At 42.6% G+C, this 23,128-nt stretch overlaps 1 protein-coding gene across 5 annotated transcripts in view; it reads right to left on the minus strand.

The window, feature by feature from the left end:
• NOX4 (NADPH oxidase 4) overlaps positions 1–23,128 on the minus strand; it is a 168,046-nt gene that overhangs the window by 60,256 nt on the left and 84,662 nt on the right. For all 5 annotated transcript variants that reach the window (XM_033950586.1, XM_033950584.1, XM_033950585.1 and 2 more), the window contains one exon: positions 19,247–19,328. In XM_033950586.1, the coding sequence (XP_033806477.1) occupies positions 19,247–19,328 (82 nt within the window). The remainder of the gene's footprint in view (positions 1–19,246; positions 19,329–23,128) is intronic.

The following is a 23,128-nucleotide window of genomic DNA, read 5'->3' on the forward strand; positions in this document are numbered from 1 at the left end:
ATGCCCACTCTCTGCCCCAGATATTCCCCCTCAAAAAAATAAAATAGTTTTAGAGCAGGGTTAGTGCTTATGTATTTCTTACTTACCACAAGGTGTCCTGAGTGCATCCCATGATATGCTATTTTAAGCTGTGTTAGGTGCAAGTTGTCACCCAACACAGCTTAGTAAGAGGGCCCCTTAGAGCAGTGGTCCCGAACCCTGTCCTGGAGGACCACTAGCCAGTCGGGTTTTTGGGATAGCCCTGGATCAGTAGCATGGAATGTTGCTACTCTCTGGGGTTGTAGAATCTCGTTACTCTTTGGGGATTCTGTATGGAATGTTGCTACTATCTGGGGTTCCGGAATCTTGCTTACTCTGAGATAATGGGATGTTGCTACTCCTTGGGTTTTGGCCAGATACTAGAGACCTGGATTGACCACCGTAAGAACGGGCTATTGGGCTTGATGGACCATTGGTCTGATCCAGTAAGGCTATTCTTATGTACGATTTAGTGGTAAAATAACAGTATGCACAATGATCTACAAATATTTTTTTAAAAGGAAATAAGAATAAGCAAAATAAAACTAGTAATACTGAAGCAAAATGTATAATACGCCTACATATACCATCAGGACACTCCCTCCAACTCCAGACAGCCTGGAAACAATTGTAAATTCTGATCAGTGTTGAGACTTCCTATCATTATTCAGAACTCACAAGCAACTAAATTATCCAGTTGTGACTTAGCCCAAAGAGATTGTTTAAATTTCTCTGGGGCTAGAAATACCCAAGAATTTCTCTAAGAGAACCATAGGGACATTTCTAAAGGAGGTGCATTCCCGAGGAATCAGCCCTCTCTTTTGAACATCGTAAGATCCTTGCTTCTCTTCCGCATCAATTTACAAAAATCAGGAAATGCCTGAATATTTCTCCCAAGGAAGAGAACCAAAAGGCACAACATTTTCTCAGTCGTAGCCCCTCAACTTTGGAATACCCTACCAGCTCTTGTTAGAGAAGAAGCTAATCTCGAATGTTTCAAAAGCCTACTCAAGAGTCATTTATTTAAAGAAGCTTCTAACATTTGATTTAAATTTTACAGTATCCTTTTAACTCCCTTAAGGAATTAAGCAGCAACAAGCCCTTCTCTTTTGGTTATTTTTTCCTTATTTGTCTTTCGTTCCTATCCAAATTGTATTTCTAACCCTATTCTCTTTTGTTTCCCGTCTGTCTGTCTCCCTTTTAATATGCCAAGTATTAGTTGATGTTTCTTTGTAATTGTTTTCTTTTTGTAAGTGTTAATGGCATTTTTATTATGTTCATGCTCTCTTTTTTTTTTATATTGTAAACTCGCTTAGAAATTAGATAGGCGATTAAATCAAATTCGATAGGCGATTAAATCAAATTCTAATAAAACCTTGAAACCTTTCAAATCAGAAATACAATTTTAGAATCCAGTTTTCGTGAAATACTAAAGCAAGGGTTGATGCCAGCATACCCCATTAAAGCCACTAGTTCAAGGGAATCCAAACACTTACTAGAACATAAGAATAGCCTCATTGGGTCAGACCAATGGTCCATCAAACCCAGTACAGTGCTCCCCTACAATTTCGTGGTCCGTGGTTCGCGGTCCCGGTCATTTGCGGTATTTTCCGACCGCGAATAACCAGGCAGGGGAGACAGGCGAGGGCAGCTGGAGAGGCAGGAGAGGGCAATTGGAGCACTGGCGAGTGAAGGAAATCACTCGCTGTATGCTCCGACCGCCTCTTCCTGTACTAAAGTCGGGCCTCACCAATCAGGAAGGAAGAGGCAGTCAGAGTATACAGCGAGTGATTTCCTTCACTCGCCGGAACTCCGACTGCCCTCTCCTGCCTCTCCAGCTGTCCTCTCCTTTCTCCCCTGCCTAAAAACCGTATTCATGGTTTTTCAAAATTTGTGGGGGTTCCTAGAACGGAACCCCCGCAAATTTCGGGAGAGTAATGTAGCTCGTTCCCACAGTGGCTAATCAAAACCCAAGGTGTAGCAATATCCCATGCTACCTATACAGGGCAAGCAGTGGCTTCCCCCCATGTCTTTCCCAATAACAGATAGGTCCATATCCACCCACTCGGCTGCAGAACTATAAGTCAGCCACCTTGAGGTTTGTGCCATAATCCATCATCCTACTATATACTTATACTTATTGTTTAGTGCACGTTAGTCGTTAGCGCCCTCGGTGAATTCCTCCCTTAGTTTAACTTCATAAATATAAACATTCAGTTTTAATACTTGACAAGAGTTTCAGACATGCACAGTAACAAGCTAGTTTTCTTACATCTCTTCACATATTTCAGCCATAGTTTTCATGGCAGTAAGCAGGCAGGGTCGATATAAGCAGAAAATCAATATAAATATTACTGGTTCTTCATTCCTCTTGAGAATTCTTGGGCATAAGATGGAAGAAAGCCCAATCTCGCTATCAGCCTCAGGTAATTGTATAAATTCTGTACTTTATCACTATATTTTAGTTTTCTATCATACATCTTAGGCTGATAATATCTAGACAGTATAACTACAGTGAAAACATTAGTTTGGTAAAAATATTGGATTTGGTAAAAATATTGCTCCGTGGTCTTATATTTATGAGTTAGTGTTGGTATTTTCCAATCACGTCAGTTCAATATAAATAAATGAACACAAAAATCCTATTTGAAATGTAATTTGAATAATTAACGATTTATGGTAGAGAAGAAATAATTCATCTAAAGGTCTTGGAAGAAAATGAGCAAACACGTTTTCAGAAAAGTATGCGTTTCCTGTTGCAGGATAAATATTCAGAGTTCCGTGCAACGAAACGACAGCTAACCAATCTGGCTATCGTCAGATGGGCTGCTCAGATATACATAATTTAAAAGTTTCTTGGAAAGAGACATGAAAATCCCCCATGGTGAAAATCATTCTAACCGCTGATATCCACAGTGGTCAGAATTCATGTTTAAAAAATGCTGTAATTATATTCACACATCAAAAAGACCCTGAGGCAGAAAACCTTGAAGGAAGCCCCTTGGTACTCTGGTGCCATGCATACTAATGTAACAGGTCAACATCTTTCTAAAGCACCCACAATGTAGTTTGACAGAGCAAATGTTGTGTTACAAAAAAGGCAAGTTTCCATTTCAAAAGGTAATTTGATAGTATTATAAAAAAAAAAAAAGTAACCCTCTAGCTCCCAGGTTCTAAAAATTGGGTACCCAAATTTCCAAATTTAGGCATGCAAGTTATAGAATAGTGCCAGTTGTATGCCCAATTTAATTGTCAAATTGGGCACCAATTGGCATTAAGTCCTGATAATAGCTCTTAAATTATAATTAGATTATTTGATATATCGCTTTTCTCAACAATTTGTTGTCAAATCAAGGCGGTAACAAAGTTAAAAGCAATGGGTTCAATATAATAAAGATTTACCAATCTTCACTGGCTCCCAGTACTTTCCAGAATTCATTTCAAATGCTCCTGCCTAGCTTTCAAGATCATTCACGGCATCCTTCCGCCCCTAATCCCTCTATCCTTCCTCGCCCTGACGCCTGCTACCACCAGATCAGCCCACAGACATAAACTATCCTTCCCCTCTCTACACGGCATCCTCCACGCAGGTAAACTGGGAAGATCCCTCCTCTCCAAAATCACGGGCCTTTGGAACGATCCCACTATCTTGCTGCGGAACCTGGGCTCCCTTCAACTATTCCGAAAACAACTGAAAACCTGGCTTTTCTCTAATATATAACATCTCTTCTCCTGCTTACATCCCCTCTGTTTATATGCTCTTGTAAATCTTTCTCCTCTCTCTTCCTATGTTTAAGCTTTGTAAACCGTGTCGAGCTCGACTTCCGTGGAGATGATGCGGTATATAAACTTAAGGCTTAGTTTAGACAGGGGGAAATACCCCCAGATTCAAGCGCACATCCTCTATCCAATTCTCTGGTCACCCAGCCAAAGAAATTGATCAGATTTGTCTGACAAGACCTACCTCTAGTGAATCTATGTTGCCTCCAGTCCTGTAATCCACAGGATTCCAGAAACTTGACCATTCTCTGTTTTAAAAGCATTTCCATTAATTTGCTTACCACAGAAGTCAGACTTACCGGCCTGTAATTCCCTACTTCTTCCTTACTTCCACTTTTGTGGAGAGGGACCACATCCACCCTTCTCCAGTCCTCCGGTTCCACTCCCGACTCTAGAGACTCATTGAAACGGTCAGATAGCGGAGCTACCAGAACTTCCCTAAGTTCCTTCAGCATCCTCGGATGTACACCATCCGGCCCCATCGCTTTGTCTACCTTTATTTTAGCTAGCTCCTCACGAGCACAACCCTCTGAAAATCAATCAGGGTCTATTACTCCTCCATCTCTATTCACGTTTGTCTTCTGCGGTCCCGCTCCCGGCACTTCAGCCGTGAACACAGAACAGAAATATTTGTTAAGCAATTCGGCCTTTTCTTTATCAACTTCTACATATTCCTCCCCTTCATTTTTGAGTCTCACAATGCCAGTTTTGCACTTCTTCCTATCACTTATATATCTAAAAAATGTCTTGTCTCCCCGTTTTACCGTGTCAGCTATTTTTTCTTCCATTTGCATCTTTGCTTTCCTGACTACATGACCAGCCGCTCTTAACTTTTCCAGATATTTTTGCCTGTCTTCCTCTTTCTGTGATCTTTGTAGTTTATGAAAGGTAACCTCTTATTCCTTACCTTCTCAGATACTACTTTTGAGAATCAAAGCGGCCTTCTTTTCCTCTTACTTTTCTCACAAAAGGATTTGTCACCCTTACAATCGCTCCTTTCAGTTTTGCCCACCCACATTTCCACTCCTTCCAGACGTTTCCACCCAGACAACAATTCCTTGACGTAAACCCCCATCCGAACAAAGTTAGTTTTTTTTAAAGTCTAGAACATTTGCTTTTGAATGAGCCCTCTCTATACCCATCTTAATATTAAACCTTACCATGCATTGATCACCCAATGTAACATCAGCAACACTTTCCCCATTTGTAAGCACTAAGTCCAGTACGACCCCCATCCCGCTTGGGCTCCATTACCGACTGCTGGAACAATTCTCCTTGGGGATGGTGACAGTTTTCTGCAGATATCTATATTGGTTTTATTTGAACAAGCTTTAGGTTTCTTGAGGACATAACATCCGCCTCGTCTCCATGTTGCACAGCCTGTATCTGAGCTAGCTGAACCAAAATCCGTGTGAACTCTTTTTCAGCAGTAGCCCCAAGGCAGGATCTACCTCATTTGATATTTAAATGCCATTAAACAGCTAATCATTCTGAGTTAATTGGACCATCATTAAAATCATGAGAAATCAATAAAAAAAAAAAAAAAGAACTTGCATCACAAATCTACATTAACACATTAAAAAAAAAAAAAAAAATCACACTAGTTTAATGCTCAGGTGATCCAGATAAATATAAATGGAAGCAGGGTTCGTCCATATAATATAATGGACACGTCAGTCTTAGTAAAAGAGGGGGTTTATAAGTTAATTACCTGAACAGAAAACAAAAAAAAGGGTTCCACCAAAGAGATTCCACAAGGAAAACAGCAACGCAAACACAAAAGAAACTGTGGAATTGATGATCCTGTCAGAAGTAATTGCTGCTTTTTATGGGGATGGGCGGGGATGGAGGTAATTTCTTGCGGGGACGGGTGGGGACAGAGAGGATCCTGACGGGGACGGAGAGGATCCTGGCAGGGATGGGTGGGGACGGAGAGGATCCTAATGGGGACGGGTGGGGACGGAGAGGAACCTAATGGGGACGGGTGGGGATGGAGAGGATCCTAGCGGGGACGGGTGGGGATGGAGAGGATCCTAGCGGGGACGGAGAGGATCCTGGCGGGGACGGGCGGGGATGGGTGGGATTTCTGTCCCCGTGCAACTCTCTAGTCAAAACATACCTGATATATGGAGAAAACGAAGCTATCACACTCCCTTAACGTCCTCCACCTTACCCAGAGAGATGGCTACAAGAGGTGGCACGGCAAGGGCGAGAGGCGCCTGGGGTGGAGGTGCCCTTCCCCATCATCATCTCCACCCCCACTCCCCTGCCGCCACACTTGCGCCCCCTTCCCTTCTCCCGTACCCCTTTGTTCACTGCAGCGAGAGATAACTTCAACGTGCTCCTTGTGATCCCTACAGCTCTCCCTCTGATGCGGTGCCCGGAAGTGATTGTCAGCGGGAGAGCCAGCGCGGTCTTGAGGAACACGTTGAAGTTGAACGGTGAATGACTAGAGGTACAGTGGAGTGTGCGCATGGCGAGGGGAGGAGTGGGAAAAGGCAGAGAGGAAGAGGGGTGCTGGTACCCCTACCAACATGGCACCCGGGGCGGCCCCACCCCCCTTACTACAAAATTGGCTACAAGCAAACATCCACCCACATACAAACTGGACTTCTGCTTGCCTTTGGCAGCCCTCTAGCCATAAAAGGGAATACATTTCTCCCTCCGTATTCGCAGTTTCGATTATTCATGGTTTTTAGCTTGCTGGCTCCTCCCCACCCCCCCCCCCCCCCTCCAATTACATCAGCTTGCATCTAGAGAAATCGCTGATTCCAAGCATTTACAGAGAAAAATCGTTGATTCCTGCCACTTTTGTCACTGTGTTTTGCCTCTCCTTCATGAACAGGCCAGGTCTCCCACCATGTCATTCGCGGTTTCACCATATTCACAATGGTTTTTATTAGAAAACAGCGAATAACATATGAAAACGTTATTCGCGGGTCTGTTAATCCCCTCTCACCCCGAATACGGAGGGAGAAGTGTAAATCTTTTTTCAAAACTTAGAAAATTACAAGACAGCAAAAACAAAGTCGCCTCTTTAACGCTGTCTCATAACAACTATATGAGCCTTTTTTTAACAATCTTCTGCCAGGTTTAAATATTGACTAAGGTTTTCCATGCAAAGCAATCTTTAAAATGATATATTCATTAGCTCTCAGCTAAACAGATTACAACATACATTGGAGACCTTGTTTTACAACTTTCACATTAATCTTTCAACATTCAAATAAACTTGTCTCCGACCACATATCCTACAGCAGTAATTTTTCAGACTGCAAAACAAAAAATACCGAATTATAGAAGACGCTCTTTAAAGAATGGCAGTGAACATAAGAATTGCCAGTGGTCCATCCTTCCCATCCAGACCAGTGGTCCATCCTTCCCAGCAGTCCGTTCACGCGACAGCCCTCAGGTCAAAGACCAGCGCTCTAAACGAGTCCAGCCTCACCTGCGTACGTTCCAGCTTAGCAGGAACTTGTCCAACTTTGTCTTGAAACCCTGGAGGGTGTTTTCCCCTATAACAGACTCTGGAAGAGCGTTCCAGTTTTCCACCACTCTCTGGGCGAAGAAGAACTTCCTTACGTTTGTACGGAATCCATCCCCTTTCAACTTTAGAGAGTGCCCTCTCGTTCTCCCGACCTTGGAGAGTCTGTCTTTATCTACTAAGTCTATTCCAGTGCAGATATCTCAAATGCAATAGCAATATTTTAGAACTTAAGAGTTGCCAGACTGTGACAGGCTGAAGGTCCATCAATCCCCATATCCTGTTTCCAATAGTGGTCGATCCAAGTCACAAATGCCTAGCAAGATCCCCAAAACTGTAAAACAAATTTTAGGCTGCTTATGCTCGAAATAAGAGGTGGATTTTCCCAAAACCATTTCAATGGTTTATGGACTTTTAGGGAATTTTCCATATCTTTTTTTTTTAACTCTGCTGATTGCTTTTGATCTCTGGCAACAAATTCCAGAGTTTAATTATTGTATGTTGAGTGAATAAATGTTTTCTCCTGTCTAAATTAAGGGCTCCTTTTACAAGGGCGCCACACACTCCCCTAGTAGGTAGGGGTTAAAAGATGCAAAAAAAAACATGGCTAAATGAGGGAAATTGCAAAACTATGATTGTACAGAAAAAAAATAAAAATAATCGATGTCCCAGAAATTCCAAAGAAAGACAATTTAATCATGAATTAATAATGAGCGCGACTACTGGGCAGACTGGATGTGACTTTCAGGTCTTTTTCCAATGTCATTTACTATCCTTCTCCTTTATTAATGCGTAATGCGGGTTTTAGCATCGGCAGCTTCGACGCTCATAGAATACCTATGAGCTTCGGAACAGTTACCGCTGCTTCTGGCGCTAAAACCCACGCTACACGTTAGTATAGGAGGGGATATGTTACTATGCTTCTTATAATAAAATCCAGGTATGTTTTTCTATCAGCAATATAAAGATGAATCTCTCAGTGGAAGGAGAAAAGAAATGCCTGTCCTTTGGAGACATTTATCATCTATAAGATAAGATGAAAATTAAAAAAATGACAAATAGGAAGGTAAAAGCTGAAGAAAAATACATTAGCTACCATGAATCTCTTTTATTCCGTGTAGAGATGATGATGCCTTTACTGTCCTCTTAAGTACACTCGTAACATGGCAAAACCAAGACCTAAATTGATTCTGGGAATCGTGTCAACTGCTTAATTCACCAGTGGGCAAATTTATTCTTATGTGAGCTTTTTGGAATAGTTGCTACTCTTGATGTAGTACAAAAAAACCATTTGCGGAGCTTTTGTAAATTCTACGGTATCAAATACTTTCAAAGAATAAAAAGAACAAGCTCCGATCCCACCTAGGGAGGAGCGCGGCCAAATCGGCCGAAGCCGGAGCGAAGGGATGGGAGGGGGGATGGGGAAGGGAGGAGAAGGGGCCAATCGGCGAAGGGGTGGGGGGGGGTTAGGGGACAAGGGTGAGCGGAAGGGAGGTCGCCCTTTCGACACGGCGATCCCGAGATCGTAGCACAAAAAAACATTTGCGGAGCTTTTGTAAATTCTACGGTATCAAATACTTTCAAAGAATAAAAACAGACAAGCCTGGGTTCAGGACAGCCTCAACCCAATCAATCATCCATTACTGATATAAAGTTGCAGGGCACAAAGTCCTAACAGCTCTGAATAATTTGTGGCATGCTTTCAATGTGTTAGCCTGCTCTCTCTTTTCTCAATGAGAGAACGACTATTTACAAAAAAAAAAAAAAAAATTATCTTTTCAAACAGTAGCAATGTTCCTTTACTCTATCTAACACGCTTAAAGTTCTGTTTCCGAATACTTATTCAACAAAAGCCATTATAAAATCCAAAAAAGAAAGTAAAAAAGCTTTACCCTTCTCCTCCACTGCCAATTCCAGACTTTGTTCCTCTCATCTAGCTGCCCCCTATGCCTGTAATAAATGGTTCATAGACAGAGGAGTGCAAGACGTCAGCGCGCTGACAATCTAGTGCCGACAATTCGGCGCAAGACAGAAGCGCGCGGGGGAAAAAGTAATTTTTAAAGAGCTCCGACGGGGGGTTTGGGGTGGCAACCCCCCACTTTATTGGTTATTGTTCGCGCTGCTGTTGGAGGAGGGGTTCGGGGAGGTTGGAAACCTCCATTATAGCGAAAACAGAACTTTTTCTGATTTTTTTCATGAAAAGTTCCGTTTTCTCTATAATGGGGGGGTTCACCCCCCACACCCTCCCGCAATGGCAGCGCAAACACTAACCAATAAAGTAGGGGGTTGCCACCCCAAACCCCCAGTCGGAGCTCTTTAAAAATTATTTTTCCCCCGCGCGCTTCTGTCTTCCGCCGAATTGTCGGCGATGGATTGTCGGCGCGCGATTATCCCATCACCGTAATAAATTACCTGAGTTTGTCCGTCAATCCCCTTCTCTTCCCGTGTTTAAAAGCAGACTGAAAACCCACCTTTTTGATATGGCCTTCAATCCTTAACCTTGCTCCTCTGCCCTCCAACCCAGCCAGCTGATTAACCATTTCCCTTAACTGTATCCATGGCATCCTATTTGTCTTTGAAAAGCAGAGCTGAGATTGTGATGTCATAAAACCTCATTCCACCAATAATATGGGGACAGATTAACCTCATATTGGAATCGACAATCCCATTCACTTATGAGGTAATTATATGTGGAACACTACTGTATGTTAAGCCCCCCCATGGATCATTATAAATGTCAGCTTTTTCTGATTATGACTGGGGTAGCCATACAGATGATAACTTGAAATTGGAAAAACTGTGATCGTCTTAATTTTTCCTTTTGGTGGGTGAGCTTATGTTTAAGCTACAGGTATGAAAAGATGAATGCCGATATTTTAGGGCATTCTAAGATATTTAACTTAGTTTGGGGTCCATTAACATCTTTTGTACAATTGTTATAGTTTGTTTAGCCTTCTTTTACTGATGTAATTCAGACACATCTGGGGGGGGGTGTATCTTTAGGGTGATCTTTAAGGTAATTGTGGGGGGAGGGCATATATTGTTGTACTAATACTGATTGTATTTATGTGCTTATTTATTATTACTGATGTGAATATTGTGTTGTACTTTTTTGTTAGTAATAAAAATTAATAAAGAATTTTTTTTAAAAAAAACAAATGATATATAATTTGCTGTACCGGCTTTAGGCATTGATAAGTGTTGCTGCTTTCATTAAAAAAATTTTTATTACCTTTTGATTTTCCTTCTTATTGTGGACTAAATAGCTAAATAGAATTGTTTTCCTATTTTGACTATTTTTCTGATTTGAAATGTTTGATCTGTATTCAAGATGTGATATGCTTGATTATTAAAATGAAAAAGCATAAATAAAGAAAGAAAAAAAGAATATTTAATTAGAACAAGCTTGAAGTTTGAGATATCAAGGTTTATAGTAATAGGATTATTTGAAAATATTACAACTTTATAGGCTGATAAAGAATCTTATATTCAAGGTCTAATTTCAAGTTTGCGACAAACAATTTCAAACAAGAGAATTGAATGACAGAAAATTAAAAAGGTACATTTTTTTAGAGTGTTTTAAAAATATAATAGAAGAAGTTAATATGTTTTGAAAATAATTGATAATGGAAATATTACAGACATGTTGGAGAATTAAATAAGAATAGACATAATAAATAAAGACAAGTGGGTTTAGGTTAACATATAGGACAAGTTTATTAAATGTATTTTAAGTTTAGTCATATGTGGCACCACTCTGAACAGGCTGCTTCAGGGCCTTCCCGCTACCGCGTCACTGATGATGTCATCAGTGATGTGACAGAGAGAAGACCCTGAAGCACCCTGTTCAGAGCGCTGCTGCTGTTTGGAGACTTCGGAGTGGAGGTATATCAGGCTCACGGTGGGAGGGTCAGTGAGGTTCCGCTGCACAGAGGGGTGGGAGAGAGGGATAGAAAGATGCTGCAGAGAGAAGGCCCAGCCCTGGTGGGGAAAGCTGCAAAGCAGCCCGTTCAGAGAACAGTTGCTGTTTTTGGAGGCCTCAGAGCTGCTGCACAAGGGGATAGATGAGAGGCGAGGAAAGATGCTGAACATGGAAGGGGGGGGGGAGAAAAAGGAAAGAGGAAGAATTGGAGTGGAGGAGAGGTGCTGGGGTCAATCCTGTTCAATATGTTCAGGGATCGGTGCTGGGGCCAATCCTGTTCATTATGTTTGTGAGTGACATTGCTGAAGGGATAGAAGGAAAAGTGTGCCTTTTTGCAGATGATACCAAGATTTGTAACAGAGTAGACACCGAAGAGGGAGTGGAAAAGATGAAAAAGGATCTGCAAAAGTTAGAGGAATGGTCTAATGCCTGGCAACTAAAATTCAATGCAAAGAAATGCAGAGTAATGCATTTGGGGATTAATAATTGGAAGGAACCGTATATGCTGGGAGGAGAGAAGCTGATATGCACGGACGGGGAGAGGGACCTTGGGGTGATAGTGTCCGAAGATCTAAAGGCGAAAAAACAGTGTGACAAGGCAGTGGCTGCTGCCAGAAGGATTCTGGGCTGTATAAAGAGAGGCGTAGCCAGTAGAAGGAAGAAGGTGTTGATGCCCCTGTACAGGTCATTGGTAAGGCCCCACTTGGAGTATTGTGTTCAGTTTTGGAGACCGTATCTGGCAAAGGATGTAAGAAGACTTGAGGCGGTCCAGAGGAGGGCAACGAAAATGATAGGAGGCTTGTGCCAGAAGACGTATGAGGAGAGACTGGAAGCCCTGAATATGTATACCCTAGAGGAAAGGAGAGACAGGGGAGATATGATTCAGACGTTCAAATACTTGAAGGGTATTAACGTAGAACAAAATCTTTTCCAGAGAAAGGAAAATGGTAAAACCAGAGGACATAATGTGAGGTTGAGGGGTGATAGATTCAGGGACAATGTTAGGAAATTCTACTTTACGGAGAGGGTAGTGGATGCCTGGAATGCGCTCCCGAGAGAGGTGGTGGAGAGTAAAACTGTGACTGAGTTCAAAGAAGCGTGGGATGAACACAGAAGATTTAGAATCAGAAAATAATATTAAATATTGAACTAAGGCATGTACTGGGCAGACTTGCACGGTCTGTGTCTGTATATGGCCGTTTGGTGGAGGATGGGCTGGGAGTAAGTCTTAACAGAGATTTCGGCAGTTGGAACCCAAGCACAGTACAGGGTAAAGCTTTGGATTCTTGCCCAGAAATAGCTAAGAAGAAAAAAATTTAAATTGAATCAGGTTGGGCAGATTGGATGGACCATTCGGGTCTTTATCTGCCGTCATCTACTATGTTACTATGGAAGGGGAAGATGATTGTTGTACATTTTTTAAAAAATAAGACATTTCCCGAAAATAAACCCTAGTGCGTTTTTTTGGAGCACAAATTAATATAAGACCCTGTCTTATTTTTGGGGAAATACGGTAGTTATCCAGTCCTTGCCTTGGTCCCATAATACATAAAATTTGTTTGTGCACCTAGGGCCATATTCTATAAACGGTGACTTAAGTTAGGCGCCTAACTTAATTGGCAAAGCCATTTAAAAAAGATTTAAATTTTTTTTTTAAAAAATAGGCCTCTACTGGTGCCTAGAAAAACGCGTCCACGGAGGCGCCTTAAAACACCTACGGTCAAACTAGGCGTGGTTAATGCTGAAACTACCTTAGGCGTTCTAAGGCACCTCCATAGATGTGATTCTTATCAAAGGTAGGCACCAGAAATGTAGGCCTTTATAACCCTGGCCTACATTTCTGTTGTCTACTTTTGACAAAAGCCACGATTCTGTAAATGGAACAGTTGCATGACTGACATATGATCAGCGGTAGTTTTATAGGCAACCACCGATAATGCTATCTACAGAATCCAGTTCCTAGTTCATGAGATATGCTCTAGGCCAGTGGCTCATAAACCTGTCCTGAGGGACCCCCGCCAGTTTTCAAGATATCCCTAATGAATATGCATGAGACAGATTTGCATGCCTGTCAACTCTATTATATGTTAGCTCACAAAGCATCGTTTGAGCTACAACTACCATATCTTTCAAATTTAGGGCTCCTTTTAACAAGCCGCACTAGCGGGGGTTAACGCGCGCAACTTTTCCATCACGCGCTAACCCCTGCGCTGGCCAAAAACTACCGCCTGCTCAAGAGGAGGCGGTAGCGGCTAGAGCAGCCGGCGGTTTAACGCACGCTATTACACGCGTTAAACCACTAGCGCGGCATGATAAAAGGAGCCCTTAGTGTTATTTTATGCACCTAGCTCTACCTCATGTATCTAAGGCTCATCTTGCGTCTACTAGAAATTGTGAATTTTTTTATTTGGTCCCAGTTTTATGGAATAGTTTACTGTTGGAGTTAAGAAAGGAAGAGTCTTTATAATACATTTTATAAGACATCTAAAGGCCCATTATTTTAAACTGGCTTTTTTACATTGATAGGACTGGAATTCATGGTTTCAATCAGTACTATAGATATACAGTATACATTTATATATATAGATTGTATAAATGTATTATAAAGTATGCATGAGCTATTTTATGTTATACAGATTTGTGAGTGACTTTTTTTTTCTTTCCTTTACTATTTTTAATGGTATTCTTTTCATTATTTTAACCGATTTATTATGTTAACCACTTTGATCCTAATTGGCTGTTTAAGCAGTAAACAAAGAATTTTAATAAACAAACATAATGCGTGACTGACTTGTCTAGGCACCTACAAATGTAGGTGTCATTAACAGAATCTGGCTTAGCGAAGATCATCACGAAACCCAACTTTGGGCACTGTGGAAGAATAAGGGGTTATCTTCCGCTACTGCAACCATTCCACCTCTATACAGCAGGGGCTACCAGCCCAAGACAGAGCGGACTACATGTCCCAGACTTCACTGGGCTTTACAGCTCAGTGCTAAGCTACCTTAACAAGTTAACTTTGCTGAGTCAGGGGGCAGAGTTCAGCAAGGGAGTGTTTATCTTTCACAGAGGAGAATCATTGGAGAGAGGTCCCCCACGAGAGAGAAAAGACTCTGAGGAAGGAAGGAGTCCCGGGGAGAAAGAGAGATTTCCCCCTTTCCTAGCTGTAGGCAGAGGGAGCCTTGGAAAGGTTTGAGATGTGTGCAAGAACCTCCAGGGCTAACTGGTCTTTACTGAAGCAGGGTACGAAAGCCCATAAGGAAAATAAATGTGGAAGTGACTTAAGGTTATGAAAACTAAGCAATTGGTTGTGAGGAAACAGACTCAGATCTCTAGAAAAATAAAAGCTTTGTGGCTGTTGCACCTTTTTACAGTGGTTGTTTGTGCTGTTTTGAGTGCATGGGGGCAGTGCTCTGGTTGAGTCTGGACTGGACTCTGCCACAGGCACTCTATTAAATCTAGCCCCTTTGTGTTTAACCATTGGCCTTGCTATTAGCACAGACTCCCCTTTGACCTTCTCAGCCTCTTTATATCTGCTAGTCCAGTGGTTCTCAACCCTGTCCTGGGGACCCCCCAGCCAGTCGGGTTTTCAAGATATCCCTAATGAATATGCATGAGAGAGATTTGCATACCTGTCACTTACATTATATGCAAATCTCTCTCATGCATATTCATTAGGGATATCTTGAAAACCCGACTGGCTGGGGGGTCCCTAAGACAGGGTTGAGAACCACTGTGCTAGTCTAATCCCCTTTCATTTAAAGAGCAGACTTTTAACTCATCTGGGAGTTAAGGACATTGTCTTCAGTTTGTCATCAAGTGTCCGAGTCATGTTTATTTTGGAAGCTTGATTAATTGACATAATTTTCTATTGCCTACTGGACCAATTTGCCGCAGCAATCATCAGCAGAACTTTCTAGCATTTTTATTAATCGTGCACAGGTGTGAATACCTCCTGTTGTGCTCCATTCGTCAACCCTTCCCGCAAGTTTCAATGAACTCAATAAATTTTCCAGCGGTGATGGGTTAAGAGCTTTATTTTAATCAAAGGGAAAATGACATTGCACCTGAGCCAAGTGCCAACAAATCTGATACAGTCGTGGCTACCTAATCAAGGATTAATTCCCCAGCTAGACCAGCCCGGTTTTACATTGCTGAGCTCCTCCTTGCATTTCCAAGCTGGAGCTTTTTACCGGCAGTGGTGCAGTTCAGTCTCCTTGCCTGCTTTTTTTTTTTTAATAGGCTTGTACTGCCTTTCCATAAAAGGTTATAAGGCAGGTCACAAGCAGTATAAACAATCGTAATAATTAAAATAATAGCTGCAAACCAGCTGAATCTGCAACCATGGTGCACAACAGTGCCTTTTTTTTTTTTTCTTTTTGCAATTTTGTGTTGAATCTGCATTTTTTAAAACATATGCTAAGAGGGTGGATTCAACTGGTGGTGGTCAGCATTTCTTTAGATCCTCTCTACAGGGAGCCAATTAAGTTTAATCATTACTGGTGCGATATGTTCATTTTTGAAACACCTTGACGCTGCATATTGGGAAGAATAACCCAAATCACAGTTACTGGATGATAGGGTCCACCTTGGGGGTTAGCGCCCAAGAAAAGGATCTGGGCATCATTGTAGACAATACGATGAAACCTTCCGCCCAGTGTGCGACAGCGCCCAAAAAAGCAAACAAAATGCTATGAATTATTAAAAAAGGGATGGTTAACAAGATTAAGAATGATATAATGCCCCTGTATCGCTCCATGGTGTGACCTCACCTGGAGTATTGCATTCAATTCTGGTCTCCTTATCTCAAGAAAAATATAGTGGCACTAGAAAAGGTTCAAAGAAGAAGCAACCAAGATGATAAAGGGGATGGACCAGAATTGAACACAATACTCCAGATGAGGTTGCAGCATGGAGTGATACAAAGGCATTATAACATTCCTAGTCTTGTTAGCCATCTCTTTTTTAATAATTCCTAGCATCCTGTTTGCTTTTTGTCCACCGTCACACATTGGGCGGAAGGTTTCATCATATTGTCCATGATGATACCCAGATCCTTTTCTTGGGCGCTAATTCCCAAGGTGGACCCTAACATCCAGTAACTGTGATTTGGGTTATTTTTCCCAATATGCATCACTTTGCATTTGTTCACATTAAATTTCATCTGCCATTTGGATGCCCAGTCTTCCAATTTCCTAAGGTCTGCCTGCAATTTTTCACAATCTGCATTTAATCACCTCCTTCATCGTTCCAATTTCCAGATCATTTATAAATAAGTTAAATAGCACCTGTCCCAGTACAGACCCCTGTGGCACTCCACTGTTTACTCTCCTCCATTGAGAAAAATGAGGCGATTCAGAGGTGATTGCAGTAGCAGAGCAGTATTCAGTGATCAGGGTATTTTTTGGAAGGGTTGAATATGTGGAATGACTTGTAAGTTTCATGGATTCATGTCATCCCCTTCTAGGTTGGGTTGAGAACTTTACAGCACCCCCTTGTAGCAGTCCTTTCTTTGCTCACCTGACCAGCACTGAATAAAGACTACGAAGACTATGAAGAAAGACTAAACAAATTGCAGCTCTACACTCTAGAGGAGCGCAGGGAGAGGGGGGGACATGATTGAGACATTTAAATACATCACGGGACGTGTCGAGGTGGAAGAAGACATCTTCTTTCTCAAGGGACCCTCGGTCACAAGGGGGCATCCATTCAAACTCAGAGGAGGGAAATTCGATAGTGACATAAGGAAGTATTTCTTCACAGAAAGGGTTGTAGATCACTGGAACAAGCTTCCAGAGCAGGTGATCAAGGCCACCAGCGTTATTGACTTTAAGAATAAATGGGATGCCCTAGTAGGATCCTTACGAGGGTCGAGTTAAGGAACTAGGTCATTAGTACTCAGACTTAATGGGGTGGGTCAGTAGAGTGGGCAGACTTGATGGGCTATAGCCCTTTTCTGCCGTCATCTTTCTATGTTTCTATGTTTCTAATATTCACTTAGCTGGTTTAGAGCTGGACAAAGGAAATTCACATATTCAGTGATGGTCACCAGAAATGGTCCAGTAATGAATATACGGACTGAGTTCTGGTATCGGATTGGCAGTGCACTGCCCAGCGCCAGTTGAATATTGGAGTCAGTCAAATGTTTTATTGGTGCATCAATTGAAGTATCAATTGAGATAAGTAGGCACCTGAATGGGAATCGCATCTGCTTCTCACTACTTCTCTTCGGTGGTCTTCTCTCTGTAGGAAGAAAGGAAAGTAGACCCCCACATACCTTTCTTATCCAGATTTTGTACTTTCTTTCAATTTCCAAGAAACTTCTCCCACTGGAGCTTCTAAGGAATAGATTTTCCTGTCTTTACTTTGAATAGCACTACTCTGGAGTGAAGACCCAGCACGAACCTCCTGTTACTTCATGGAAGGATTACTGCGGCATCCTGCTATATAGCCATGTCACCGAGCTGGGCATGAATTATCAAACCTTCAAGAGCATTTCATGTTTTTCAAAGCTAAAGCACTCTACCAGCACGGTTGTTTCTCAGTCATAAGAATCCACAAAGTGTCCACAAAAGGTGCCAATGAAACTGACCAACTCATAAAAGTCTCATTGTGCAGAAAACAAAACTTAGGTAATGTATAACAAAAAAGTAACAAAAATAAAAGAGGAAAAGGAACTTCATATATGGGTGTCAATATTCACTATTTAGGCAACTCTTACCAATCATTTCCAAACAAACTGCTCAGATTCCAAGGGGTTAGCTTTTTTATACTCATTGTCTGAACATATTATCTGTGGGCTCCTTTTACGAAGTCTCCTTTGTTGTTTCCTACTTCCCGAGTTTTGGGGAAGTTGGTATCTCCTGTTTTCCTGGAACTGCCAGATCACCTTGGCACCATCTGGATAGTGTTGAGATGATCCAGTCTGCTATGCAATGGAGCTATCTGGTTAATTGCTGATGAATATCTGGGATTACCACAGGCAGTGTGATATAACCAGGCAGGAACCTTTCCTGCCCATTTAGATTGTTTTAAATATCAGGATTAGAGGTTTTACTTAGAGCTTCTGTTCTCTGGAAATACTGATCCAATTTTTCTGGTTTCCAAACATGTCCGAGATCACACTTTGTTCCTGCAGATCAAATTTGATATATTTCTGTCTTTTGTGGGCAGTTATTTTGCCTACAAACACATCAATGTCCAGATGGGCATCAATCACTTTGGATTTAATTCTTTCTAGACATTCTATACATTGGAAAGCATAATTTAAACAAAAAAAAAAAACACAACTACAATGCTCATTTACTACAAAAAAAAAGAGACAATTTTGAAAAGTTTGCATTTGAAAAAAAAAAAGGATTTTTATAGACAATTTAAAAACTGATCTATCATTTCTCTGTAAATATACAGAAATTTTTTTAATAAAGTCAGGTTAAAAGTAGTTTGTGTGCATGCAGATAGACTAGAGGGGAAAATAATTTGCATTGGATGCTATAAAGAGATAAAGACAGTCATAATTTTTATGGTGTGGAGCAAACTGTACCAGTGCTCCCAAAAAGACGACAGTAACAGTGTGGAACATGAATATTCAGAGTGACTCATTTAAATTGTTTACCCCTGTCTATTTCTAACGAGGACAGTAAAACGTTTTATAGCACTTGACTGCATCTGTAGGAGTGCTTGTTAAAAATCCAAATGAACCCATCAGCATATATGATCCACTCCCACAAGACAAGACCAGATAAGGCTGGCAAAACAACTGCCTGTGTTGATATACAGCTCAAAGTGAACGAAGCACCGGCTGACACTGATCCGGTACAGCTTATCTGCACTTTGCCACAGATTCCTCCATGACAGTCGGGTACCTTTCCAAGGTTCAGCTCTTTCCCCCTGAATGAATCACCAGAAGCACAATGCTGATTTTTACAGAGAAGTTCTCTGAAATGTTGGCTTCAGAAATGTATACTGACACATCTGCCTCCTTCACAAAACAGTGCATGGGGACCTCAAAGGATTATTTTCAGTAGCGCTTTGCTACTTACGTGGGATAACCTCTTTGCTGAAGGATAGGCAGAATCTCTGTACCTTGACTTGGATGCGAAAGAAGTAAATCCTGAAATCTTTCTGTGAAAATAAAATATCAACTTTCATTATAATGAGACAACCTGATTAACACTTTAAAAGAAATAGCAGTACAAAGCAATGAAAATTTTAAAATGAGCTATCATACTGGAAAACACTGTCATTCTTAGCTTAGATTGACAAGCCTTTTGATGTGGAAATACCTAGTGAGTTATATTACCGTTATAGTATATTACATATAATATATTGCATTATATTATAGTATATTATATTGCATACAACTTATAATACTTAAATCTTACTAACAGAGTACAATCTATCTAAAAATCTAAGTACCTTTAAAACAACCAAAAATTTCAGTTTATTAAATTTAAAGGTAGTCTTGTTCCAATCTATACAATTGGCATTGAATTCCATAATGCCACTGCTGCAAAGCTAAATACAGTCAAACCTCGGTTTGTGAGTGTTTTGCAAGATGAGCAAAACATTTTTGCAAATCGTGACTCGCAAACCAAGCGTTGACTCGATTTGCGAGTCCCCCTGCCCGCAAACGCCGCCCCACCCCGCTAACCGACATCGCCCCCCCTCGCGAACGCCCACCCGCCCAAACTGAAGCCTTACCCTCATCTGGCACCGGTACGCAGCACCAATCCACAGGAGGTGCCAGTGCCGGAAGATCATGCTGCTTACCGGACTGGGCCTTGAGCATCTGCGCATGCTCAAGGCCTTCTGGCTCTCGTTCTCTCCGAGAATCTCGTATTGTTGTGGAACTTTATAGTCTATTAGAAACCATAAATAACAGCTACTAAAATCTTCCTTGTACCATACTTTTCACCATAGGTATCTGAATGGGGGATACCACAGAGGCCGTGGCCTCCCCAAAAATTATATACCAGTATAACTCACAAAAATTGAGATGTGGAGATCTACATATAAAATATAACCAGCACCTTCCGGAATGGGATACAGGTGGGCCATGGAGTGCACAAAGCGAAAAGGGGCTTCCGGCACCTGCCACTGTGTGAGCATGATGACCCGAAAATCCTGATGCACAGGAAAAGAGCGGGAAGCAGAGTGAATCCCCTTAAGCATGGGGTCCACCGTATGCAGGGGCTCCGACACGGGGTCCTCAAAGTGCAAAACTGAGGAGACCTGAAGGATTAACTCATGGAGATCTTCCCGTTGAAAAATGTGCACCACAGATGCATCTTCACTGGCTGGCAGATGCTCGAACCATTCGCCAGTGGAATCTGGCCCCCCAAGAGGATCCTGGAATTCTCCCCAAGGGTCCAGGTCCTCATCAACCACCTCATGCTCCTCTGGGGAAAAATCCTTATCCCAAGAGACCCTCTGGTGTTTGGATGAGAGAGGAGGGGGACAAAACCACTGCTGTGTGGGGCCGCACCGGGGAAGACATAGAGGGTAAAACCTCCCATGAGACCCCCGGAGTGGACACGGAACCTCCTGCCACCAGCACAAAAGCTTTTCAAAGTGCTAACATAAATTTAAGGGGAAATACCCCCGGTGGCCCCAAGGGACTCCCTGCCCCAGCAGGGGACCCTGACATACCTTGCCCTTGTATTTCCAAAACAGGGGGAAGGTCACCTGAGGTAACTGGACCTAAAACTGCCAAAAACGGAGCTCCTGCGGCCTGTCATGTCTGAAAAGCCTGGGACTTTCCTGACGGTGAGGCCGAGGAACCGACCAATACGAAAAGGGAATCCCCAGCTGAACTGGCGGTAAGGGAATCCTGTGCTTCCTGACTGTTGGCGGCTGGGCCGCATGGGCGTCGGGGGATGCCCGGGCTTCCCCACGATCCAAAGCCGAACCGCGAGGCACATGCGGTGGGGTACCCTGGCCGCCAGCATCCACTGCCAACGAGGCTTCCCCACTGTTCCGGCACAACGCTTGCACAGGCCGGCCACGAGTACCTCGCGCCTGGAGCACTTTTTCCCTTTAAAAGAGCTCATTGTGCTGAAACTGCCCTAGCTGTAAAGTAAGTGCCGGTTAGTTGAGAAAAAACACAGAAAAAAAGCAGTTATAAAGGGAAATGAGCCCTTTAGACGGGCACACCTCAGGATTTTTTTGTTATTTCTTTTTACTTAGAACAGACTCCAAGGCTCTCAAAGCTGGAGGGCTGACCAAACAGGGGGCCAGGCCGCCTGCTGAGGCCCACTGCAAAAATATGGGGAGGTAGAAGAAGGTGGGGGGAGGGACCCAGCATGAGATCCGCCAGGTTTAACATCCTCCGAGGTCAGACGGATCCCCAAACAGAACCCGCCCAAGCTCTTTCCGGCACAAAAAGGGGAACCAGGAGTTCACAAAGTTCCAACAGTGCTAAGAGGGGAGCTGAAAAGCCTTACCACCTGCTACCGGAGACTGAGGAAAACTGGAGTAGCAAGAGGGGATCCTAGACTGATATACAAGTTTGATCTCAGTCTCTACCTGCTGGTAGCAGTGAGGAATATTACTCATTTGTAAGGACTATATCAGTCTACCAAGCAATACAGAAGTGCGTATTTAAAATAGACGAACCAGTGTGTATAAGAAAAGGCACAGGTGTTTCAAAAATTAAATGAACCTATCAAAAACAAAACTAATCCATCTGGAGACACTGCCCCTAAGAGAATTGACATGAAGCATTGGGAGCAACCTGAATGAAGTAAAGGTTACTGTCCCAAGTTCAACCCAAAACAGCAAGGTGACAGTAAAGTAACCTGCATGGTATAACAGCCACAAATCTAAAAGGCCTGATATGTAGTAGTAGTCTTTGTTTAAATAGTGCACACACTCTCAAAAGCACACACGGTATTATCGGCACATAAGCACATAGAAAATGATGATGAAGATGACAGCAGAAAAGGGCTACAGCCCATCAAGTCTGCCCACTCTGCTTACCCACCCCCTGTCTATGCCCTAATGACCCAATTTCCTTATCTTGACCCTCGTAGGGATCCCACATGGGTATCCCATTTATTCTTAAAGTCTGGCACGCTGTCTGCCTCGATCACCTGCACTGGAAGCTTGTTCCAATGATCAACCACTCTCTCTGTGAAGAAATACTTTCTGGTGTCGCCATGAAATTTTCCGCCCCTGAGTTTGAGCGGGTGCCCTCTTGTGGCCGAGGGTCCCTTGAGAAAGAAAATATCATCTTCCACTTCGACACGTCCCGAGAGGTACTTAAATGTTTCGATCATGTCTCCCACATAAGCATTGCCTCTGCCGGGTCAGACCAGGGGTCCATCGTGTCCAGCAGTCCGCACCCACGGCGGCCCCCCAGGTCTGTGACCTGTCATTGGACCTTACCTAAGTCTTTCATCCCCTATTAATTTAATACCTGTACCTATACCCTTCAATCCCCTTATCCTTCAGGAAGTCATCCAATCCCTTTTTGAAGCCCAATATTGTACTCTGCCCTATCACCTCCTCTGGGAGCGTATTCCAGGTGTCCACTACCCTCTGAGTGAAGAAGAATTTCCTAGCGTTCGTTTTGAATCTGTCTCCTTTCTATTTTTCTGAATGTCCTCTTGTTTTTGTGGGCCCGGCTAGCCTGAAGAATCTGTTCTTCTCCACCTTCTCTATGCCTTTCATGATCTTATAAGTCTCTATCATATCCCCTCTAAGTCTCTGCTTCTCCAGGGTAAAGAGCCCCAGCAACCTTTCAGCATACGAAAGGTTCTCCATGCCCTTTATCATCCGTGTCGCTCTTCTCTGGACCCTCTCAAGTATCGCCATATCCTTCTTAAGGTATGGCGACCAGTACTGGACACAGTACTCCAGAACCATCGCTCGATACAATGGTAGAATAACCTCCTTCGTTCTGGTAGTGATACCCTTTTTGA

Source organism: Geotrypetes seraphini, chromosome 6 (genome assembly GCF_902459505.1).
Source record: "Geotrypetes seraphini chromosome 6, aGeoSer1.1, whole genome shotgun sequence".
In the NCBI taxonomy this organism is placed as follows: Eukaryota; Metazoa; Chordata; class Amphibia; order Gymnophiona; family Dermophiidae; genus Geotrypetes; species Geotrypetes seraphini.